Here is a 17,614-nt window from a genome sequence, read left to right on the forward strand (position 1 = left end):
TTTCCAGGCCCAATGTGGGAGGGAGGGAGGGTGGGACGGAGAGCGAGCGAGAGGCAGCGCGGGAGGCGTTGACCAGGTCCCTGGTCTCGCTCTCAAATTTGGCGCAGGCCCGCCCCGTCGTCGTCATGGCGCCGCTGACAGAATGCAAGCAAAGCCCGTTGATTCATCGAGCCATGGGACATTGTTGGGATAAGTCAAGGCACGGTACGCACGTCGCTTGTAATAAGTTGGTGCAATGTAGCGCGCTAAAATGAGAAACCTGCACCCGCGCGCGCGCGCATGTGCGTCCAGGCGCATCGACGTCAACCTGCCGCTCCCTTTTAGGTCTATCCGGCCTGCCCCCCCTTGCCAAGTTGGCGTTCAGTGCCACCCCAGTGCTGCCGCCACCACCTGCTGCTAGTTGGCAAGGTACCTACCAATCCACCACCACTGATATCATCGCCATCCAAGTAACAAGTACCTCCCGTCGGCGCATCTCAACCGGGTGGCGGCGGCCTCTTTGCTTCTCAACACCTTCATCAAACGCCCTGCTCCCTCCGCCGACTCGCTCCGCAAACTGTACCTGCCCAGACGTCACCGTATTCTCTCCTCCATCTCGTCTCTTGCTTCGCGACCAACTCCGGGGCAATTGCCTGGCTCACCACCACCTCCAACAAAAAAGTACTACGTACCTCGACGACCCGAACGCCCGCCAACGGGCACGTGCGAGGATAATGCTGGCCATCGGTTGACGACATCTCTCCAGCGCGCCCGCCTCCATCCGTCTCCGACGTCGAGGAGCACGTCCCGCCGCCCTGCCCCGACTCGGACGACGCCTGCTCCGTCCCTGTCCCGTCTCCCGCGGGTCCGCGTCGAAACCGAGGCCCCCACAGCCGCACACGCCGCCGGGGGGGAGGACCGGGGACATCGTATAGACTCGCCCGCGACGTCACGCACGGAGCGATGCTGCTCCTCCACCAGGTCGGCGCCGTCAAGATAGGCGAGGTCGTCCGCTACACCGTCACCTACACCCCGTCGCAGGACCGCATCCTGCCCTCGCCCGAGAAGCTCTTCGTCCGCATCCGCAACACCTCGGCCATCGCCCTGCGCGCCGCCTTCGTGCACGGCCCTTACACCCTCTCCGTCGCCGCATACCCCTCGGCCTTCTCCCCCAACGAGCGCTTCCCCAACCCCCGTCGCTATGGCGTCCCCCAGCACGAGCCAATGCTCAAGGCCGGCGGCTCGTGGGAGTGCGAGCTCGTCGTCCCCGACGACATCCGTCAGGCCGCCGGTACCGGCCGCCACGGCCACTTTGGCAAGGCGCCCGACCACGATGCTGAGAGTGCCAGCTGGGTCATCGAGGTCTCTTCCCAGGTCATATTCTCTACCTCTGTCGCCGTGGGGTACGAGCTCGTAGTCGCTCGCGACCGCAAGTCACTCAGCTTAAGCGGCTCATTACCCGTCGTCGGCAGCCAGAGCCAGGTCCCCACGCCCGGCAGGGTGGCGGACTTGCAGCAGAGCGTCGGATCCAAGGACGGCCATCACCCCGCGCAGCCGAGGGGCGTCTTCTCCCGCGCCGTCCACATCACCGTCGAGGATACGGCGTCCTTGTGGAACACGCCGCGCCTGCCCGGCTGGGACGATGCCGGCGAGGACAGACTGCAGGGGCGCGCCGGCGCCAACAAACCCGTCGAGAGCGTCGTAAAGACGGGTGATCCCGAGACCAAGGAGAGCTCAATGCCTACGAAGCAGAAGAGTGTTCACCTCGTCATCCTGACTCATGGCTTGCATAGCAACCTGGGCGCCGACATGCTGTTCCTGAAGGAGAGCATCGATGCTTCGGCGAAGCAGGCAAGAACCGATGCAAAAGCTAGGAAAAGAAGGGAACGGGAACGTGCTGCCGCCCAGAGGCAAGACTCTCACCGCCCGGAATCTACAGAAGGAGAGGATGTCAAGGCCGACCAGGAGCCGCCGGAATCTAGTGAGCCAAAGGACGATACCGATGACGAAGACGATGATCACGAACAGGTGATTGTGCGGGGATACTCGGGAAATGCCACCAAAACGGAGCGAGGCATTAAATACCTGGGCAAGCGGCTGGCCAGGTACGTCCTGTCCATGACCTTTCCGGATCAGCCATACCTCCCTCTAGGGAAGGGGGCCGGAGAGGGTTTCGCCGAGGGCCTCAAAGGGGACCACCACCACAAGTACCAAGAGCACGAGGTGAAGCAAGCACACAAGCACAGCACGATACAAGCCGACATGGACAAGGCCCGGCGCGAGAAGCACCAGCGCCCGTACAAGATCACTAGCATCAGCTTCGTGGCGCATTCCTTGGGAGGCTTGGTTCAGACTTATGCCGTCGCCTACATCCAGAAGCATTCCCCTCAATTCTTCGAGCACATCAAGCCCATCAACTTCATAACCCTGGCGTCTCCTTTCCTTGGCCTAAGCAACGAAAATCCGCTCTACGTCAAGTTTGCACTCGACTTTGGCCTCGTCGGCCGTACTGGGCAGGATTTAGGATTGACCTGGCGGGCGCCGACGCTGGCCAGGAGCGGATGGGGCGCCATCGTGAGCAACCTGGGTGAGTCGGCGCACAAGAAAGTGTATGGAGAGACGCAACCAGAGTCGAAGCCGCTGCTAAGGATCCTGCCAACGGGACCGGCTCACACGGCGCTCAAGAAGTTCCGGAACCGTACCGTCTACTCGAATGTGGTCAACGACGGCATCGTCCCTCTGCGTACGAGCTGTCTTCTGTTTCTCGATTGGCAGGGGCTCGGTCGCGTCGAAAAGGCGCGACGCGACGCTGGACTTGTCGAGACCATGGTGGGCTTTGGCTGGGCGGAGCTGACAGGCACCAACATGGCGAGCCTCCGTCCTAAACAACTGCCTAGCAACGGTGAGCCAAGCGACTCAGGAACCACCACGCCACGGGATCACATGCGTCAGGTCCCTCAGCCGTCGAGCGACGCAATTACAGAAGACGACCGGGCGAGTCTCCGATCGATACCGACGCCTTACGCCGAAGAAGACGATGCCCCTTCGCCGGGCACGGTAGAGCCCTCCACCGGCGGACCTCTGTCTGGCTTTTTTAACCTGTTCAAGAGCAATGACCCGCCAAAGGAACAGCCCGTCTCCCATAAACAAAAGATGATACTGCGGCGCGGGCAGACGATGCCCCTGGACCAGGCTCCCGTATCGCCTGATCTTTCGGACACGTCCAGCCAAAGCCGCCAAGCAAGCAAGTCGGGCAAAGCAACGTCGGGCCATGAATTCGAAGAAGGCGCACAAGGGGTGGCAGTGCCGCCAAAGACGACATTTTTTGAATCCGCCGGAGACTTGCTGAACCCCAGCGTCCCGAGCGTCGAGTATGTCATTGACCCCTCGAAACGGCCTCGGACCATATTTCACGACCGTGTTTACCACCCTGTCGATATACCGCCTCCGCCGATGAAGAAACGACAGGCTACCCTGCGCCGCAAGACGTTCAATCGCGTCGGCTCTGTGTCGCAGCAGTCGACCACCAGCGGCTCTTCTTCTCCGTATCCGTCCGTCGCCCACGAGGATTCCCTCAACTCAACCAAGGACTACGACGACACGGTGCACACGAATCCCGACAGGCACCCCGATGAGGTGGTGGACGGCTCCAACATGCGCGTTGAGGAAAAGATTGCCAGGGGCTACCACCGTGATCTGTCATGGCGCAAGGTGCTGGTCAAGCTCGAGCCGGACGCACACAACAACATTTTCGTTCGCCGCATGTTTGCCAACGCCTACGGCTGGCCCGTCATCAAGCACCTCGTGGACGCGCACTTTAGCGACTCGGCGACGGCGCGCATGCGCACCGAGGACGAGCACCTCGGGGAGCGGGCCCTCGACATGAACCAGCCGCCCGACGAGCACGGCGCCGAGACCAAGGCCGCCGCCGCGGCCGCGTCCTCGAGCACCCTTAATGTCGCCAAGCCGGGCCACGGCGGCCGCAACGAGAGCGAGGCGCGAGAGGCCCTCGATGAGGTCCCGGACCTGCCCAAGTCACAAGGCAGCGAGCAGTCGTCGACTTCAGCGGCAGCGGTGGCTCCAGCATCCGCGGCGCTCCTCAGCGCACCTCGCGCTCACCCCCATCCTACGGACCGCGCCGACTCGGTGACGTGGAGCGAGCGCGACTGGATCGACAGCGATAATGAAAGTGACGCCGATCTCGGTACTGCTGCTGCCAAAGATGACAAGAAGCAGCAACACAAGGCCGCGCAGCAGCAGCAGCAGCAACACTCATCGCAAGCGGAGGGATCCCAGCCGCCGCCACCGCAACAGCAAAAGGGGAGCAGCAAGGACGGTCATGATGACCAAAAGCAGCAGCAGAGAGCGCTGAGCCCCTCGTCGTGGAACTGGGCCGAGAAGATTGTCGGCAGGGGCGCCAGGGGCCGCAGCAAGAGTCCCAGCCCGGACGCCAACAAGTAGATTCCTTTGGCCGATAATGACGTGCAGAAATACACGCACGCACCGCCTGCCTGCCTGCCTGCCTGCCTGCCTGCCTGCCTGCCTGCCCTGCCCCCTCGCAAAGACGGAGGACGGACGACGACGACGACATTAACCATGACGGGCCCTATATACTAGTAAAGCGGCAGATCTTGACACACCTAGTATTCTGCGCGGCGCGAAATAGCCGTACCTCTGACCTAATACCTTACTTAGTACACAGAACTCAATTTAGCAACTACGTTAGATCCTGAACAAGATGCGACCATATCGCAAATGCGCTGGCAGTACGCCTTCTTCGCAGGGTGATGGAAGCAAACTTTTGGTTCCGTGCTGAGACGCAGAGGGGGACTCAAGTCTTCTTGTGTCACCTTTATTCATTGCTCATCATTTATTTACATGGTCGACGCCTGCTAACTGTGCCAAATCGACACGCGCGCCAAAACTGCCGAGGTACCGAGTCTCCCGCGACTCTTTTGGCTCTGCGGCCACGGGTATCACAACACAAAAATGTAGAACAAACCCCACACATACATACAGCACATGTGTCCGTCCCTCTGAAAAAGCCTCGTATATAGTCGTCCCTCAAAGGGGTCGTAGAAGGTGGCCCATCTCACGCGTTCAAATACGCCCGTCTTCTAACCTCTGCCTCCTTGATGATCTCGGCTGCCAGGCCCAGGCTCGGCGCCAGCGCCGCGTAGAGCTCGACCTCGGCAATGACCCCATTGATGAGCTCGTCGAGCGCGTCCCGGTGCGAGACTAGCGTGAGCAATATGCTCAGGAGGGACGGCGACATCGTGGCCCCCATGATGAGTAGCGTTTGGGACACCATCGACAAGGCTCCTTGCCAGATATATGGCATGTGTCCAGCATGGCTGCGAAGAGGATCAGCATCAGTTCCAGGCAGCAGGCCGGGTGCCAACTTACTGCTCGACAATATGCTCCAACTGCCGGATGCACGCCTCCAAGCACTTGTGGCAATAGTCACGAACGCCCGCATCCAAAACGGCCTGCTCGTTTTCCAAGACGGCTAGAATATATGGGCGATATATGATGGTTCGACACGCGAAGAAGCGCAGGCGCAAAACAGTTTGCACAGGATCGGCCAGCACAGTTCTGGCGAATGGGAACTGCAGGGGGCCTGGCAAGCTTTCATACCACTGGTTGAGCTGGTAATCAAGTTCGGCAACGACAGGCTCCAAACTCGTCGTTGATGACATCGAGTCCTTGGAGTATATTAGCTGGCTGACCCTGTTCAACAGCCGCCTCAGCGCGATCTCTGCCAAAAAGTACCACAGCTCGTCTCTACCGACCCGCGTCTGCTCGTCAGCTTCGAAGCCGCCGGGGAGCCCGACATTTTCCTCGAACTGGACGACTCCAGAGTGGGGAAGATCTAACTCGGCCAGGAGATCGCTTTCAAAGAGGAGCGCGTTCCAGTATATGCGTTCCACGAGTTCTCGCTGCTGAAGAGGTATGCGATTCGGCGCCATGAGCAACAGCTGTAGCTTGGTGCTCGTGGTGCATAGTAGGTTCCATGCCTCGAGAGGCCGAACGAGATAAAAGAGGTACGCGGCGGCCAGCAGGTGGCATTGCGCCGCGAGGACATTGTTCGTCGTCATCATGCCTGGCAGAAGGGACCAGGCGGCAGTAAAGTACTGCAGGCCGGGAGGGTCCTCGTGAGGCACGATACGCGATATGCTGCCCCGCAAGCTGGCCTGGCCAAGTGCCAGCACCAGCAGCACAATGCAGCTCTCGGGGCCTTCCCGAAAGCCGTTTGAAAGTGCGGTGCGATACTGGCTTTTCCATGAATACGGGTTGACGCAGGCGTACCAGACATTGACCCGTTCGAAGTACGCCTCGATGTATGCTTGTGTGTTGGATAGGTCTACACACGGCGTCTTGGTCAGAGAATGAAGTGGTTCCCGGGCCATTTCGAGCTGGAGCAGAATCTGCGGATCGTACGGCCGGGATACCAGGTCGCGAATCAATGGCCACTGCAGGAGATGCATGGTGGCGTTGGTGTGACATTTTGGCATGGTGGATATGTTGGTACCCGTCGGTCCACTGGTCCAAGTTCCGAATCCACCGTTGGGAATGACAGAAATCGCATTGGTTGGGTTCGCGAGGAGGCTGTTGTCGGCACTGAGGCCTGTGCCGTTGGACACTGGGGGGGAGCCCTGGTTGGCGCCGATGCCATTGTCTTGGGAGGTAGTCATGCTCATTTGCAGTAGGCTCTCGATGCGGTTGAGCTGCTCGAGGATCAGCTTATCGCCGGCGTCGAGCTTGACGCCGGGCTCGCGGTAGACGCATTCTGCACCCAGTTCCGTACAGAGCTTGCACTTGGGCTTGGTACCATCACAGCGAGACTTTCTCGAGCGACACACCTCGCACTACGACATAGGTTCATTAGCATTGCATGTTATGCGGCACCGTTCTGGGGGGGAGAGGGCGTAGGATTCTTACAGCGATAGTGGCCCTGCGGCGGGGGTAGTCCACGCCGGCGTCTATGATCCTCCGCTTGAGCGGGTTCAGGATGCCGTCGTCGAGCGACGCCTGCGAGGGTACGCTCGAGCCAGTCTCCGGGGACACTGCAGCGAGGCCCGGGCGCGGGACCGTTCCGGCGCCGCCATCCCGGCCAGAACTCGAAGCGCGCCGAGCTTTGGCGTTTAACGGAGGCCGCATGTTGGAGGGCTCCGGGCCACCCAAGGCCGAAGGAAGGAGGGGGCACGCTCAGAGCGTCGAAGGCTGTCGTCGGCTTTGCTCGTGGTGGTTCGAAGATGGTCTGCGCCGACTCGGCGGCCGCTGGGCAGCGCCAGCGAGCGTCGCGACAGAATAGGCAGCTCGGTTTTTGGCAAAAGGCCTTCGAGTCCGTGTCTGGCGTAGTCTTTTTCTCACACGCACGGGGCCTTCATATTGAGACGCGGCATCAACATGGGATGGATAGACGGACAGACGGACAGACGGACAGACAGACAGACAGACAGACAGACAGCCGGGCGGGCGGCGGGCGAGCGAGCGGACGGACAGACGGACGGACGGGCGGGCGAGGCAGACGACTCGAGAGACGTCGCGGGCAGTTTGGAGCTGAGTCGGCAGCGGACCCAGGTCCCCGTCCGTGCTGGGAAAGCTTCGCCGCAGCCACTCGGGGGCGGTTGCGGTCAGTCGTCAGCGTGCCCGCCGGACTGGACGTCGCGTCGCACAAGTGAGGCTGCAGGGCTGTCGGGGCGGGCTGTTGGCTCAGTCGGAGAGGCCACTCCGCGTTGAAGGGGTCCTGTCCGTCCCAACCGCCGGGGCGGCAACAAACAGGATGGAGGTGGGGGGGGGGGGTTTGACGCGAGGCGGGATGGGAAGCGGGTGCGTGCCGGCCGGGTCTCTTGTTGAAGTCTCGGGGAGAATGGTCGTCTGGGATTCAGCAGATTTTCGGACTCGGGGTGCGGGCACGGAGCATGACAGTGCAGTGAAAGAAGGCACGGAGTGGTAACGAAGTAGGTACGCATGTACGAAGTAGGTACCTGCGTGAGCAAACGAGGAGAGGAGGGGCGCCCCGACCCAGTGTGCTTTCAGGGTTCTGCACCGGTTCCATCTGCAGCGGCAGCAGCAGCGGCAGCAGCAGCGGCACCTCCAAGCTACATAGGAACACTACTAACTAGGTTAGCAGCGCAGCAGAAACCAGCTGGAGCAATGGGGCTGGCAGGCGCAGGCAGGCGCGGTCGCAGGTCATGCAAGCAGTTGGACCTAAGGATCAGCATCGTTCATCCGGGGTAAGTACCTTAGATGTAGGAGCGGATGAATTGCGCTCTACCAAAGTACGTCCCACGTACTTCGTACCACGAATACGGACCACCACTTGTCGCTTCGGTAGGGTTAGTGCCGCGCGGGGAGGGGGACCCAACCGACCAACCCCAATTGGCTTTGGGGGAGGGAAGCCGTTCAGCCAGCGCCGCCCGGATCCTCCTCCCATCACCAGTCCATGACACTTCACCCGCGCGCGGTCCTTCGCATCATGCGGAGAACCTGGAGGTAGGGGGGGGGGGGGGCGGACAGTTCCAGAACTCGCCATGGCGCGGCCGGGCACTCTTCAGGTGAGGTGAGGGTCGCTCGCTCGTCTGCGGCGCCACCACCGCTAGGACCCGAGTTATTGCGAGCGAGGAGGAGGAGCCAGAGCCGACTACGCACGCACTAACAAAAAGAATACACATGTATGAAAAGGAATTAACTAGTACACGCATGCGCCGCAATAATCAATGTCCGTGGGTTCGCTTTTCCCCGGACTCGTGCTTACCTACCATGGAAATCACTAGGTACGTAATAAGTTACATACATACGAAGTACATACATACCGTGTGATGGGCAGCTGCTGGATGCTGTGCTGTCTGTGCCTGTGGCCTCGCCTCGCGCCCGCGTGCGAAGTCGGCGACGGCGGCAGCAGCAGCAGCAGCAGCACTAACACCGGTCAGTAACCTTCGACGGCATTAGTACCTACCAAGGCAGCTGAGGCGCCTGTCTTTTTGTACATAGGTCATGGTGCGTCTTGTCAGCGATTCATCCAAGCAGCAGAGCAGCTACCATCTATCCGTCGTCCATTCTGAAACACTTGCAGAGCCCGTCTTGTCTCGTCCTCTACCATCGCATGCATAACACCTGCTGTCGAGCTTCAGCCGCAAGCCACGACCGGCGAACCGATGCGAGACATTGGCTCAAGACGTCGTGCCACCCGTCAGTCCGTCTTCGGCGGTCGTCATCTCCAAAAGGGAAGGGGTCCGAAAGGGGGCACTTCCCGAGCGGGGGAGCAGGGAGCTCCCGTCTGGGGTACCTCGTGCAATGCGCAGCCCCAACCCAACAAACCCATGGGCGGCGGCGGCGGCGGCTGTTTGCTGTGCTGCGCTTCGGATCCGCGGGCCTTGAGCCGAACCGCCCCCAGTTGGCTGGCGCAGGCATGACAGAGCACACACACACACGCGCATAATAAAGGGGCCCAGACTCCTCCCCTTTCCTCCCGTGGAGTGTATTTATGCGTGTCATTTCCTCTACCGAGAGAAAAAAAAAACTATCTACGGATAATCATGCACGGCTCTACGACAACGTACGCTCTATTGCGCAGCGCCTCCCTCTATTCGTTAAAGATGACCGAGGTAATCTGCCCGCCCAGCTCCGTGTAGCCCACGAAGCCGCCCAGCTTGCCCGACTGCGGATCCCGCTTGATGAGCGCGACGCGGTTGTCATTTTGCAGGCCCACGGCCACGAGAGTACCGGCCTTGTTGAGGGAAAACTGTCGCGGGTACTTGCCGCCCGCCGCCACCTCCTGCACCGCCGTGAGGCCGCCCTCGTCGTCGATGCGGAAGTTGATGAGCGGATCCGAAACGATTTGCGTCGAGTTGGACGGGTCGAAGTTGGGCACCGTGAAGCTGTTTTCGTTGCGCGACGACACAATGGCGAACCTCTGGTCGGGCTGGACAAAAGAAATCAAAGGTCAGCAACTTAGCCCCGACAAAGGCAGCGCCAAAGACTCATTGGGCTTACCGAGACGACAATCTCCGAGGCGTACGCCTGCTTGGGCGTAGGCTTGTCCCAGCCGTGGGCGCTCATCACCCAGAGCTGCTTGAACGCAATCTTGCCGTCGGCCGGGTACGTCACCTTGTAGCCAACGATCTGGCTCGACAGCTCCGTGACGAGGTACATGAAGGTGCTGCCGGCGCGCTTGACGAAGTCGACATGGCGCGGGCCAGAACCGGCTGGCGCGGCGACCGAATCGAGCTTGGTGGTGGTCAGGCTGTCGGCGCCGACGGCGTAGAGGCGCAGCTCATCGGTGCCCAGGTCGGGCACGACGATGAACTTCTTGGTCGGGTCGAGGTAGGCCTCGTGCGGGCGCGGTGCGGTCTGGCGGGGCGGATCCGCGGGCGGCTTGGTGAACTTGTACGTCTCCGTCTGGATGTTGACCAGGTGGGAGGGGTCCGTGGCGTCCCACGTCGAGAAGGCAGAGCCGCCGCTGCTCTCGTGTCAGCTTCCACGATGCCTCCCTCCAGTCGCTGCGCTCCCGACGAGGGAGTTGGGTTCTGTTCCACTTACTAGTGCGCAAGGGCCAGGCCATTGCCGCCCTTGCCGTACACGGCGATACTGACGGGGCCCGAAGACGTGTTGACCTTGGCCAAAGACTTGAGGCTGCCGTCGGCATTGGTCTTGAAGGAGGCGAGCGCGCCGCCGCTCGACTGGAGCTGCTCGTCGACGCAGTAGAGCAGGCCCTTGGTGTGATCGAGGGTGAGCCACGAAGGGCTCTCGCCGCAGCCCGACGACTCGGCGACCGTCTGGAGCTTTGGCACGGGGGAGCCCGCCTTGCAGGCGTCGGCGCCCACGTTGAGCGTCGTGACCTTGCTGTTGTACGACGAGACGAACAGCGTGCTGCCGGCGGCCGACGCGACGTGCGCCATGCCGAGCAGGCTTGTGGCGGTCAGCATGGAGCCGAGCATGGTTGCTGATGGGGGATGGTTTGTGACGAGCGATGCCCTTGGCGATGTTGTAGTGTTGATGTTTTAAGGTGGAGGAGTTGCCACGCAGGGCGAGGGGTGGTGGGAGGACGAAGAGGAGGAGAGAGATTGGAAAGAGCAAGTGACTTGACTGCTATTGAAAGTGGTACAAGGAAGCAAGCAGCAAAAACGAAAAGGGAAGGGAGCGGCAGGGCGCCGGCGTTGCGAATATATACTGACCGTTTGACAAAGTCGCCCGCGTATGTGCGCGGTGGCTGTTGGGACGACCGACCACGGACGGACCAAAGGCACAGACAGACGAGAGCGACCCCACGCAAGGCTTGGGGTCGTTCGTCTTACAGCCTGGGCCAGCAGTAGTAACAGCAGCGGCAGGAAGCAGCAGGACTACCTGCTAGGCGCGAATGGTTGGTTGTGTTGGATGGATGGTTGGATGAATGGACGGATGGGTGCGGGCCGTGATTCAGGGCGCGAATCAGCAATCAAAGGCGAGGCGCTCGATGCACCCCCCCTCTCCTCCCTGCTCGTCGGCGTCAAGTTGTCGAAACGCACTGCCCGAAACAGGCCTACTGTGGTATTATCTGTCTGTCCAGGATCCAGGACCGGGTCTGCTTGCCTGCCGCCGGGGGGAGGGAGCCAGGGGAGAGAGAGCCGAGCCAACTGCTGGTCGTGATGGCTTGGAGCGTGAGGTGCAGACAATGGACGTGCGTCTGTGCAGTGCAGTGCAGTGCAGGTGCAGGTGCAGGTGCATTCGTTTGGGGTCGGTCGGTCGGGTCCCCTGGCCTGGCTTGGCCTAGCTCTGACGTTTGTGTTCGTCCGTTCCTGGATGGGGCCCCGCGGGGGCGGCGACCCATAGTACAGTAATAGTAGTAGTGGTAATATGCGCTGTATTATGTCGTCTGAGATTCATCAACCATCCCCCCCCCAAATCTGCCCCGGGCTTATGCCCTCCCATCTCCCGAGCCTCCTACTAGTACAGTTATTAAGTTACCTAGTACGTAGTGGAACGTGCATCACCCCGACACTACCTACCACAAGGTTCCTCCTTGTCTTCCATACCAAGTGTGGCCTGGTCTACTCTCCAGCACCCGCTGGTAACGTAGCAGCTCGCTACCGCTGCGTCAACTGTCCTGGAATACCGTCTGTCTGTCTGTCTGTCTTACTGCCTTGCATGCCCAAGCTGTGCCTGCCCGACCTTTGCACTGCCATTTGACTTGCACTCCGTCTGATCCCTCACCTCCGCCTTGTCAGATGCGCAAACATCTCGACGGCCCCTCCCCCCCCCTCCTCCACATCCCCCCCCCTGTTTCGTTTCGTCGAGTCCAAAACCGCAGGACTTCCAAAACCTGGCGTGCGAGCGGGCTGCGTTTGCAAAACACCACGGGGGTGGGTGGTTCTTTGGTTGGTGGCATGTCACTTGTCACTCACGTGGTTTCTTTTCCTCTTCCAAGAAAAAAAAACCACTCTCTCGCCCATCGTCGCTCCCCCCCCCTTCAACTGCCGGAGATTCGCCCCTCTAACTGCCACCAACACGAGGGCCACACAAACAGACAGGAAGGGGGCTCCGCCGATCCTGCTTCATTGCTCCCGCCAACATCACATCAAACCACCAACAACACCAACGCCAAACGCCGGACATCAGACACATACCCCACATAACCCGCCCGTCGCATCCCTGCAACTTGAATTCGCTGGGGTACTATGTGCCCCGTCACTTTCTTGGGAGCTTGCTTGCTTGCTCGCTCGGTTGATTTCATCCCACATACGGATGTACAAAGTACGAATGTATGTATAACTAACTTACCAGTACCTAGTAGTACTAGTGGAAGGACTTCTCCCCCCCGCCATCGGTGGGGTGGTGAAAGAGGGACAGACCAAAAGACGGGTTTCATCCCATACTCTGTTCAGACCTCAGACGAAAGGGCGGCGCCACGCCCACCCCCCGCCTCCACCATCCATCCACCCACCTACCCACCCTCTCTGTTCCTCCTCGGCGTGGACCGACGACAGCTTCCCACGAGGCAGCTTTCAGATCCCCCTCCTTCCCTGAGGTGGCACGGGACTCGGCAAAACAGCCCCACGAACAAAGCCTGCCTCCCCCTTGCCCCGTGCGTTTGCGCTTCCAGCCATGGTAAAGCTGCATGCATGACTCCCCTTACCCCCATCAACAACGACGACGACAAAAAAGACGGCCTTTCCGTTTCGCTCTTTTTTTTGGTGACCATGTCTGTGGCTTCGTTATGTGGGGGGAAAATACTAGTACTACTAGAAGTGATGCTGCAGGCAAGACACACAAAGAGACGCACACACCCCCCTCGACGTCGCATCCGAAGCATCGCTACCACGATCCGACATGGTGATTGCCAGCCCGGATAAGCGCCACGGCATGGGTTGCCCGTCCATCGCGCGACCCATGACCTGCGCATCTCGTCCCATCGTGGGCTCCTCCCCCCCACTGTCCGCCAGACCCCCACGGGCTCATCACACTTTCCCCAGACGGCAGCCCCATCGAGCCGCACGCCATCCAAGCCATCGCCGCCTGTCTGGGGAACAAGATGCCCACGCTCCTTCAATCGGGATACGGACAAACAGGACGGACAATGCATCCGCTCTGACAACGTCTTGAATTTCATCACTGGTATCTATTCATCTATTTTACCCTTTTAACGACTTTGTTTCCGCCCCGCTGGTGTCATCTTCCTTGACCCGCTAGCCCCCCATCTTCCGCTTACCTAGCTAGGCCTTTTGCGCCTCAAAATCCAGCGCAGCTGGTGTCGTTGTGCCTTTGGAGTGCGACATGCTATATGGCGCCTTGTCGCTGTCAGCATCTACTACAACTAGTACGACGTCAGCCCGAGGCGGGGTAGCTTACCAGAACCTCCTTGGCGTTGCAGATTCTCCACGCCAGCTTCCTCACGTTGCGGTCTGCCAGCACCACCGCCGGAGCAAACTCGATGCCGAACATCTCGCGAATCGCGTACACGATGCGCCGTGCGTACTTGCCATCCCGCTCCACGTGGCTGCCAAACGGCTCGTCCACTGTGCTCGGCGCAATGTCAGGGTCTCGGTCGAGGCAGTTCTTCACCACCGGGAGGATCGCCGACTCCACCGCCTTAGCGTACAAGCCCTTGGCGTCAACGTCCACGTCCTCCTCGGCAAACGGCCCGATCCGAATCTCAAACGGCTCCGAGACGGTCATGACGCTGTGGTTGCCGTCGTGGTGGTACCGGAACTCAAACACCCCTTGTGTCCACCAAAGCTTGTCTCCTTGGAAAAGCACCTCGCCTTCCACCAACTTCGACCCGGCCATGCCCTTAACCGATACGGCATGTTCCGCCGTGACGATGCTGCTGTCGGCCGTGAGTGCATCGTAAACGCCTGCGTTTGTCGGGGCCCAGCGGCCAAGAGATGATACTTCTGTCGTCTCCCTCGATCGGTTGTCGGTAACCATGTACAGACCAATCCAGTCCTTGGGACTGTGGTTCGCCGGAGCCCGCCACCTCACCTTGAGAGGCGAGCCGTACTCGTAGATCCTGGTCTTGATCTCCTTAGGAAACCGGCCCGTCACGCTCTCCTTGCCCGAGGCGCGAACGTCTCTTGTTGACGCCAGCATCGACACTGTGCCGTCGACGCTCAGTGAATACTGCTTGGGGTCCAGGCCAGCCAGATCCGGAGCAATCCGCGTAAGGGTGAGACGCGCGGGCGCCATGTTGAAGAGGGCCGAAGTATCGCGAACAATTGTCTTGACGCCTGCCGCAAACTTGGGCCGTGCCGTGTCGAGGAAGTCCTCAACAAAGTGGGCCGTGTCATCTAGGACTTTGTCCACGCTCTCCTGCCAGCCCTTGACGGGTGGCGGCAGCGATCGCTTGATGAACTTGGTGAGGCCGGCTTCCCTGCGCAGACTTCTGCCATAGACCTTTTGCATATGGGGCCTCTCGATGAAGGAGAGGTAGAAGACGGACAAGATCTGCGTGACAATGGCCATGATGAAGATGGACCGGCTCCACGTGATGAGGGCGCCGCCCCAGACGCCGGCCGTGCCGAAAATCCTCTCGGGGTTGTTGAGGAAGCGGTAGATGGACGTGTACGTGAGTTTAGCCTCCTGATCAAAGAAGAAGTCGCCGCAGAACCAGCCAAACTCGCCGAGGGAGTCATAGACGCTGAATGCGGTCCAAAGCTGCAGCGCGACCAGCGACGCGCCCATGACGTGCTTGAGCAGCACGAGCCCGTAGCCCCAGTCCGCGGGCGGCGAGTACATCTTCCAGCAGGCGGCGATGAAGGCCGTGTTGCACATGATCATACTGATGTGATGCATGCCCTTCCACTGCCGCCACGCCTCACCGGCGCTCTCACCGAACTTGAGAAAGTGCCGCGTCCACATCTTGGTCTTGGACTGCCTGTCCAAGATGAGGCCGAGCCCGAGATGGTACCAGACGCGCCAGCCCAGAGCGTGCGCGACGAAGAGGGCTTGCCATATCGGGGTGGAAGGTGTCACGAGCGTCAACACAGCTACGTATAGGGGCAGGATGACGACGACGCAGTCAGGCACGCGGAACAGGTCCATGTTGTTCAGACCAACCATGTCATGCACTGCGGCGGGCGGGTCATTGATAACGTAGGCCGGAGCGGAGGCGGAGGCAGAAGAGTCTGGACGGTCGACAGAGGCCTCGTCGTGGTGGTTGAGGGGGAGGGAGACGTCACTTTGACTCATGGTCAGAGTTCTCGGCCGGGGCGGAGGCGGGTTGTATGTCTTCTCGATGTGCGGGTTCTCCACAGTCACGAGAAAGGCGAACTGGGCGAGATGGGCGACGATCGAGATGAAGAGCACCTCGTAGCTGGCGGCCATCATGGAGATGCCATAGTAGCCTGCGTAGCCAATCGAGTACATCGGGTGCGGCGCCATCTCAAACACGCCGTCGAAGGTCAGGTCTTGGTCGATGAGGTAGAAGAAGTCACCCCAGTACCAGGCAAAGTCTTTGACGACGCGGTGGGCGTCCAGCTTGACCCAGAGGTTGAAGCCAACGAGGGCGATGCCGAGCGCCCAGCGCGCGAGGCCCATGAGGATCCCCTCGCCCTTGGGCGTATGACCGCAGACAATGGCGAAGAGGCAGTAGGACACGAAATCACACATCAAGATCAAGTCGACGACCCTGCGGAAGACCAGCCACGTGTTGTACTCGAGGGGCGCCTTGTCGAACTGGTAGTCTTCGGGGATCTTTGCCTCGAGCTCTCGCTTGAGTAGTCTGTACAACCACGGACGTGGGTTCCTGCCCGTCTTGGGGTCCTCAAAGAGCTTCCAGCGGCGCGCCCACGTGATGAGGCGGCGGTGGTGCGACTGGATGTGTAACAAGACGCCGATGCCGACGTTGTACGCGGCCCGCCAGCAGAGGAAGATGAGCGCGAAGACGGGGCGCTTCCAGCCGGCCGGCAGCATGTATGCGGCCAAGATATGCAGCGCGAGGATTCCGAGGACGAGCACATCGGAGAGATTCTTGGGTTGCCGGGGGTCTAGCAGCTGGGAGACCATGTCGTGCGTGGTGGGCACGATGAAGACTGCTCGTGAGACGCCAAGTGTCAGCGCGACGAAAAATACTGTAGACAGACGGAGCATGAAACCAGCAGACGCGGCATGTCGGCGTGCGTACCTGTGCCATCTGGAGTGCGGCCAAACGTCTTCTTGCCCTTGACCTTGTCCGCGTGCTCGTCGTCCCGTACCAGATTGCCCTTGGACGCGACAAGCTCAGGCGTTGAGACTGAGGCGGCGTTGGTTGCTTTGCGAGCCTGCCGCAGGCGGAGCTCGCCCCCGTCGGAGGGCAGCTCTGCGGCGGCGGTGGTCATGATCGACGAATTGGTCCTGTTGAAAGCCAATGCGTGCGGGTCGAGACGCCAGATGGTGGTTGAGGAATAACAATGCGAGGGCGACTGGCGGGGATGGGGCTTGGGGCGGGTTTGCGGGATGTGGCTCGGTTTAGTACTGATGCCTTTCACGGGGATGGTGCGGGCAGCCACGGCAGTCTTTCCAGGTCGGTTCTCGGCGGCGGCGGACCAGGTCCAGCGGACCACGGCGCCAGGTACCTTCCAAGATCCCGGTTATGGGTCGCAGCCAGCCAGCCAGCGTCCACTGGGTACGGACGGCGGCGGCGGCGGCGACGGCACCACACCGTGGGCGGGCGCCGTGGGGTTGGAGGTCGCCCCGACGTCACAGTCTCCCGCCGGTGTGGAGGGCCTGCAGGCGGGCGCGTTGCAGCGCAGCGAACGTGCAGCAGCCGTCAGAAGTTTGGGTGTGCCACGCGCGAGCGGCCGGTGGTGGTGGTTGATGGTGTGGATGGAAGTTGTCTTCTGGTATAGTGCTCTGTAGGTAAGTACGAAGTACTAATCAGCCGATGAGATTGCAGACGGCAGGAGGAGGGCAGTAGCTGCCCCAATGGCATCGTTCTTATTGACCAGATGGCACGTGTCTTGTGTCCCGTCTGGGACCGCGTGGGGGGTGCGCAAGCCAACGAACTCTATCGGAAGGAGGGCGACACGATGCTTGGATCCGCCACCTCGAAAGCTTGTTGGCTTTTTTTGGTACCTACCTATACTGTACGCAGATATTGAGAGCTTGCCCGTCGGGGGCCAGGGCCGGACTTCCACTTGCACATGCCATCAGAGGGCTGGTGACGAAGCCGCCGGAT

The 17,614-nt window shown here is 60.6% G+C and overlaps 4 protein-coding genes across 5 annotated transcripts; 1 reads left to right on the forward strand and 3 right to left on the reverse strand.

The window, feature by feature from the left end:
• The first annotated feature begins 318 nt into the window (after window positions 1-318).
• JDV02_007584 (uncharacterized protein) lies at window positions 319-4,876 on the forward strand. The gene has a single exon (XM_047989089.1). The coding sequence runs from the start codon at window positions 943-945 to the stop codon at window positions 4,438-4,440; it is 3,498 nt and encodes a 1,165-aa protein (XP_047845088.1). The 5' UTR covers window positions 319-942; the 3' UTR covers window positions 4,441-4,876.
• On the reverse strand, window positions 4,664-7,794 carry JDV02_007585 (uncharacterized protein). The gene is made up of 3 exons (XM_047989090.1): window positions 6,922-7,794; window positions 5,386-6,848; window positions 4,664-5,333 (listed from the first exon to the last, which is right to left on the reverse strand). Exons 1-3 carry the CDS (start codon window positions 7,138-7,140, stop codon window positions 5,072-5,074), a joined length of 1,944 nt encoding a protein of 647 aa, XP_047845089.1. The 5' UTR covers window positions 7,141-7,794; the 3' UTR covers window positions 4,664-5,071.
• Window positions 7,795-9,444: 1,650 nt separating this feature from the next.
• On the reverse strand, window positions 9,445-11,716 carry JDV02_007586 (uncharacterized protein). 2 transcript variants are annotated; one of them, XM_047989091.1, is made up of 4 exons: window positions 11,160-11,716; window positions 10,525-10,893; window positions 9,979-10,444; window positions 9,445-9,907 (listed from the first exon to the last, which is right to left on the reverse strand). In XM_047989091.1, exons 2-4 carry the CDS (start codon window positions 10,881-10,883, stop codon window positions 9,569-9,571), a joined length of 1,164 nt encoding a protein of 387 aa, XP_047845090.1. In that variant the 5' UTR covers window positions 10,884-10,893; window positions 11,160-11,716; the 3' UTR covers window positions 9,445-9,568. The 2 variants fall into 2 exon arrangements, with proteins under 2 accessions (XP_047845090.1, XP_047845091.1); XM_047989092.1 differs by having other exon boundaries at window positions 10,525-11,716.
• Window positions 11,717-13,541: 1,825 nt separating this feature from the next.
• Window positions 13,542-17,361, reverse strand: CHO2 (Phosphatidylethanolamine N-methyltransferase). The gene is made up of 3 exons (XM_047989093.1): window positions 16,583-17,361; window positions 13,810-16,490; window positions 13,542-13,748 (listed from the first exon to the last, which is right to left on the reverse strand). The coding sequence occupies exons 1-3, from the start codon at window positions 16,773-16,775 to the stop codon at window positions 13,674-13,676; spliced, it is 2,949 nt and encodes a 982-aa protein (XP_047845092.1). The 5' UTR covers window positions 16,776-17,361; the 3' UTR covers window positions 13,542-13,673.
• Between the last annotated feature and the right edge of the window lie 253 nt (window positions 17,362-17,614).

The sequence above is a fragment of the Purpureocillium takamizusanense genome, chromosome 7 (assembly GCF_022605165.1).
Source record: "Purpureocillium takamizusanense chromosome 7, complete sequence".
Taxonomy (NCBI): Eukaryota; Fungi; Ascomycota; class Sordariomycetes; order Hypocreales; family Ophiocordycipitaceae; genus Purpureocillium; species Purpureocillium takamizusanense.

Coding starts and splice junctions, on each gene's coding strand:
- JDV02_007585 (XM_047989090.1), bottom strand. CDS start 7,140: ATGCGGCCTCCGTTAAACGCCAAAGCTCGGCGCGCTTCGAGTTCTGGC. Junction 6,849..6,921: donor GCCGCAGGGCCACTATCGCT/GTAAGAATCCTA, acceptor CCTATGTCGTAG/TGCGAGGTGTGTCGCTCGAG. Junction 5,334..5,385: donor TTGGAGCATATTGTCGAGCA/GTAAGTTGGCAC, acceptor TCCTCTTCGCAG/CCATGCTGGACACATGCCAT.
- CHO2 (XM_047989093.1), bottom strand. CDS start 16,775: ATGACCACCGCCGCCGCAGAGCTGCCCTCCGACGGGGGCGAGCTCCGC. Junction 16,491..16,582: donor CCGCACTCCAGATGGCACAG/GTACGCACGCCG, acceptor TCTCACGAGCAG/TCTTCATCGTGCCCACCACG. Junction 13,749..13,809: donor GCAACGCCAAGGAGGTTCTG/GTAAGCTACCCC, acceptor GACAGCGACAAG/GCGCCATATAGCATGTCGCA.
- JDV02_007584 (XM_047989089.1), top strand. CDS start 943: ATGCTGCTCCTCCACCAGGTCGGCGCCGTCAAGATAGGCGAGGTCGTC.
- JDV02_007586 (XM_047989092.1), bottom strand. CDS start 10,922: ATGCTCGGCTCCATGCTGACCGCCACAAGCCTGCTCGGCATGGCGCAC. Junction 10,445..10,524: donor GGCCTGGCCCTTGCGCACTA/GTAAGTGGAACA, acceptor ACACGAGAGCAG/CGGCGGCTCTGCCTTCTCGA. Junction 9,908..9,978: donor CCTCGGAGATTGTCGTCTCG/GTAAGCCCAATG, acceptor TCTTTTGTCCAG/CCCGACCAGAGGTTCGCCAT.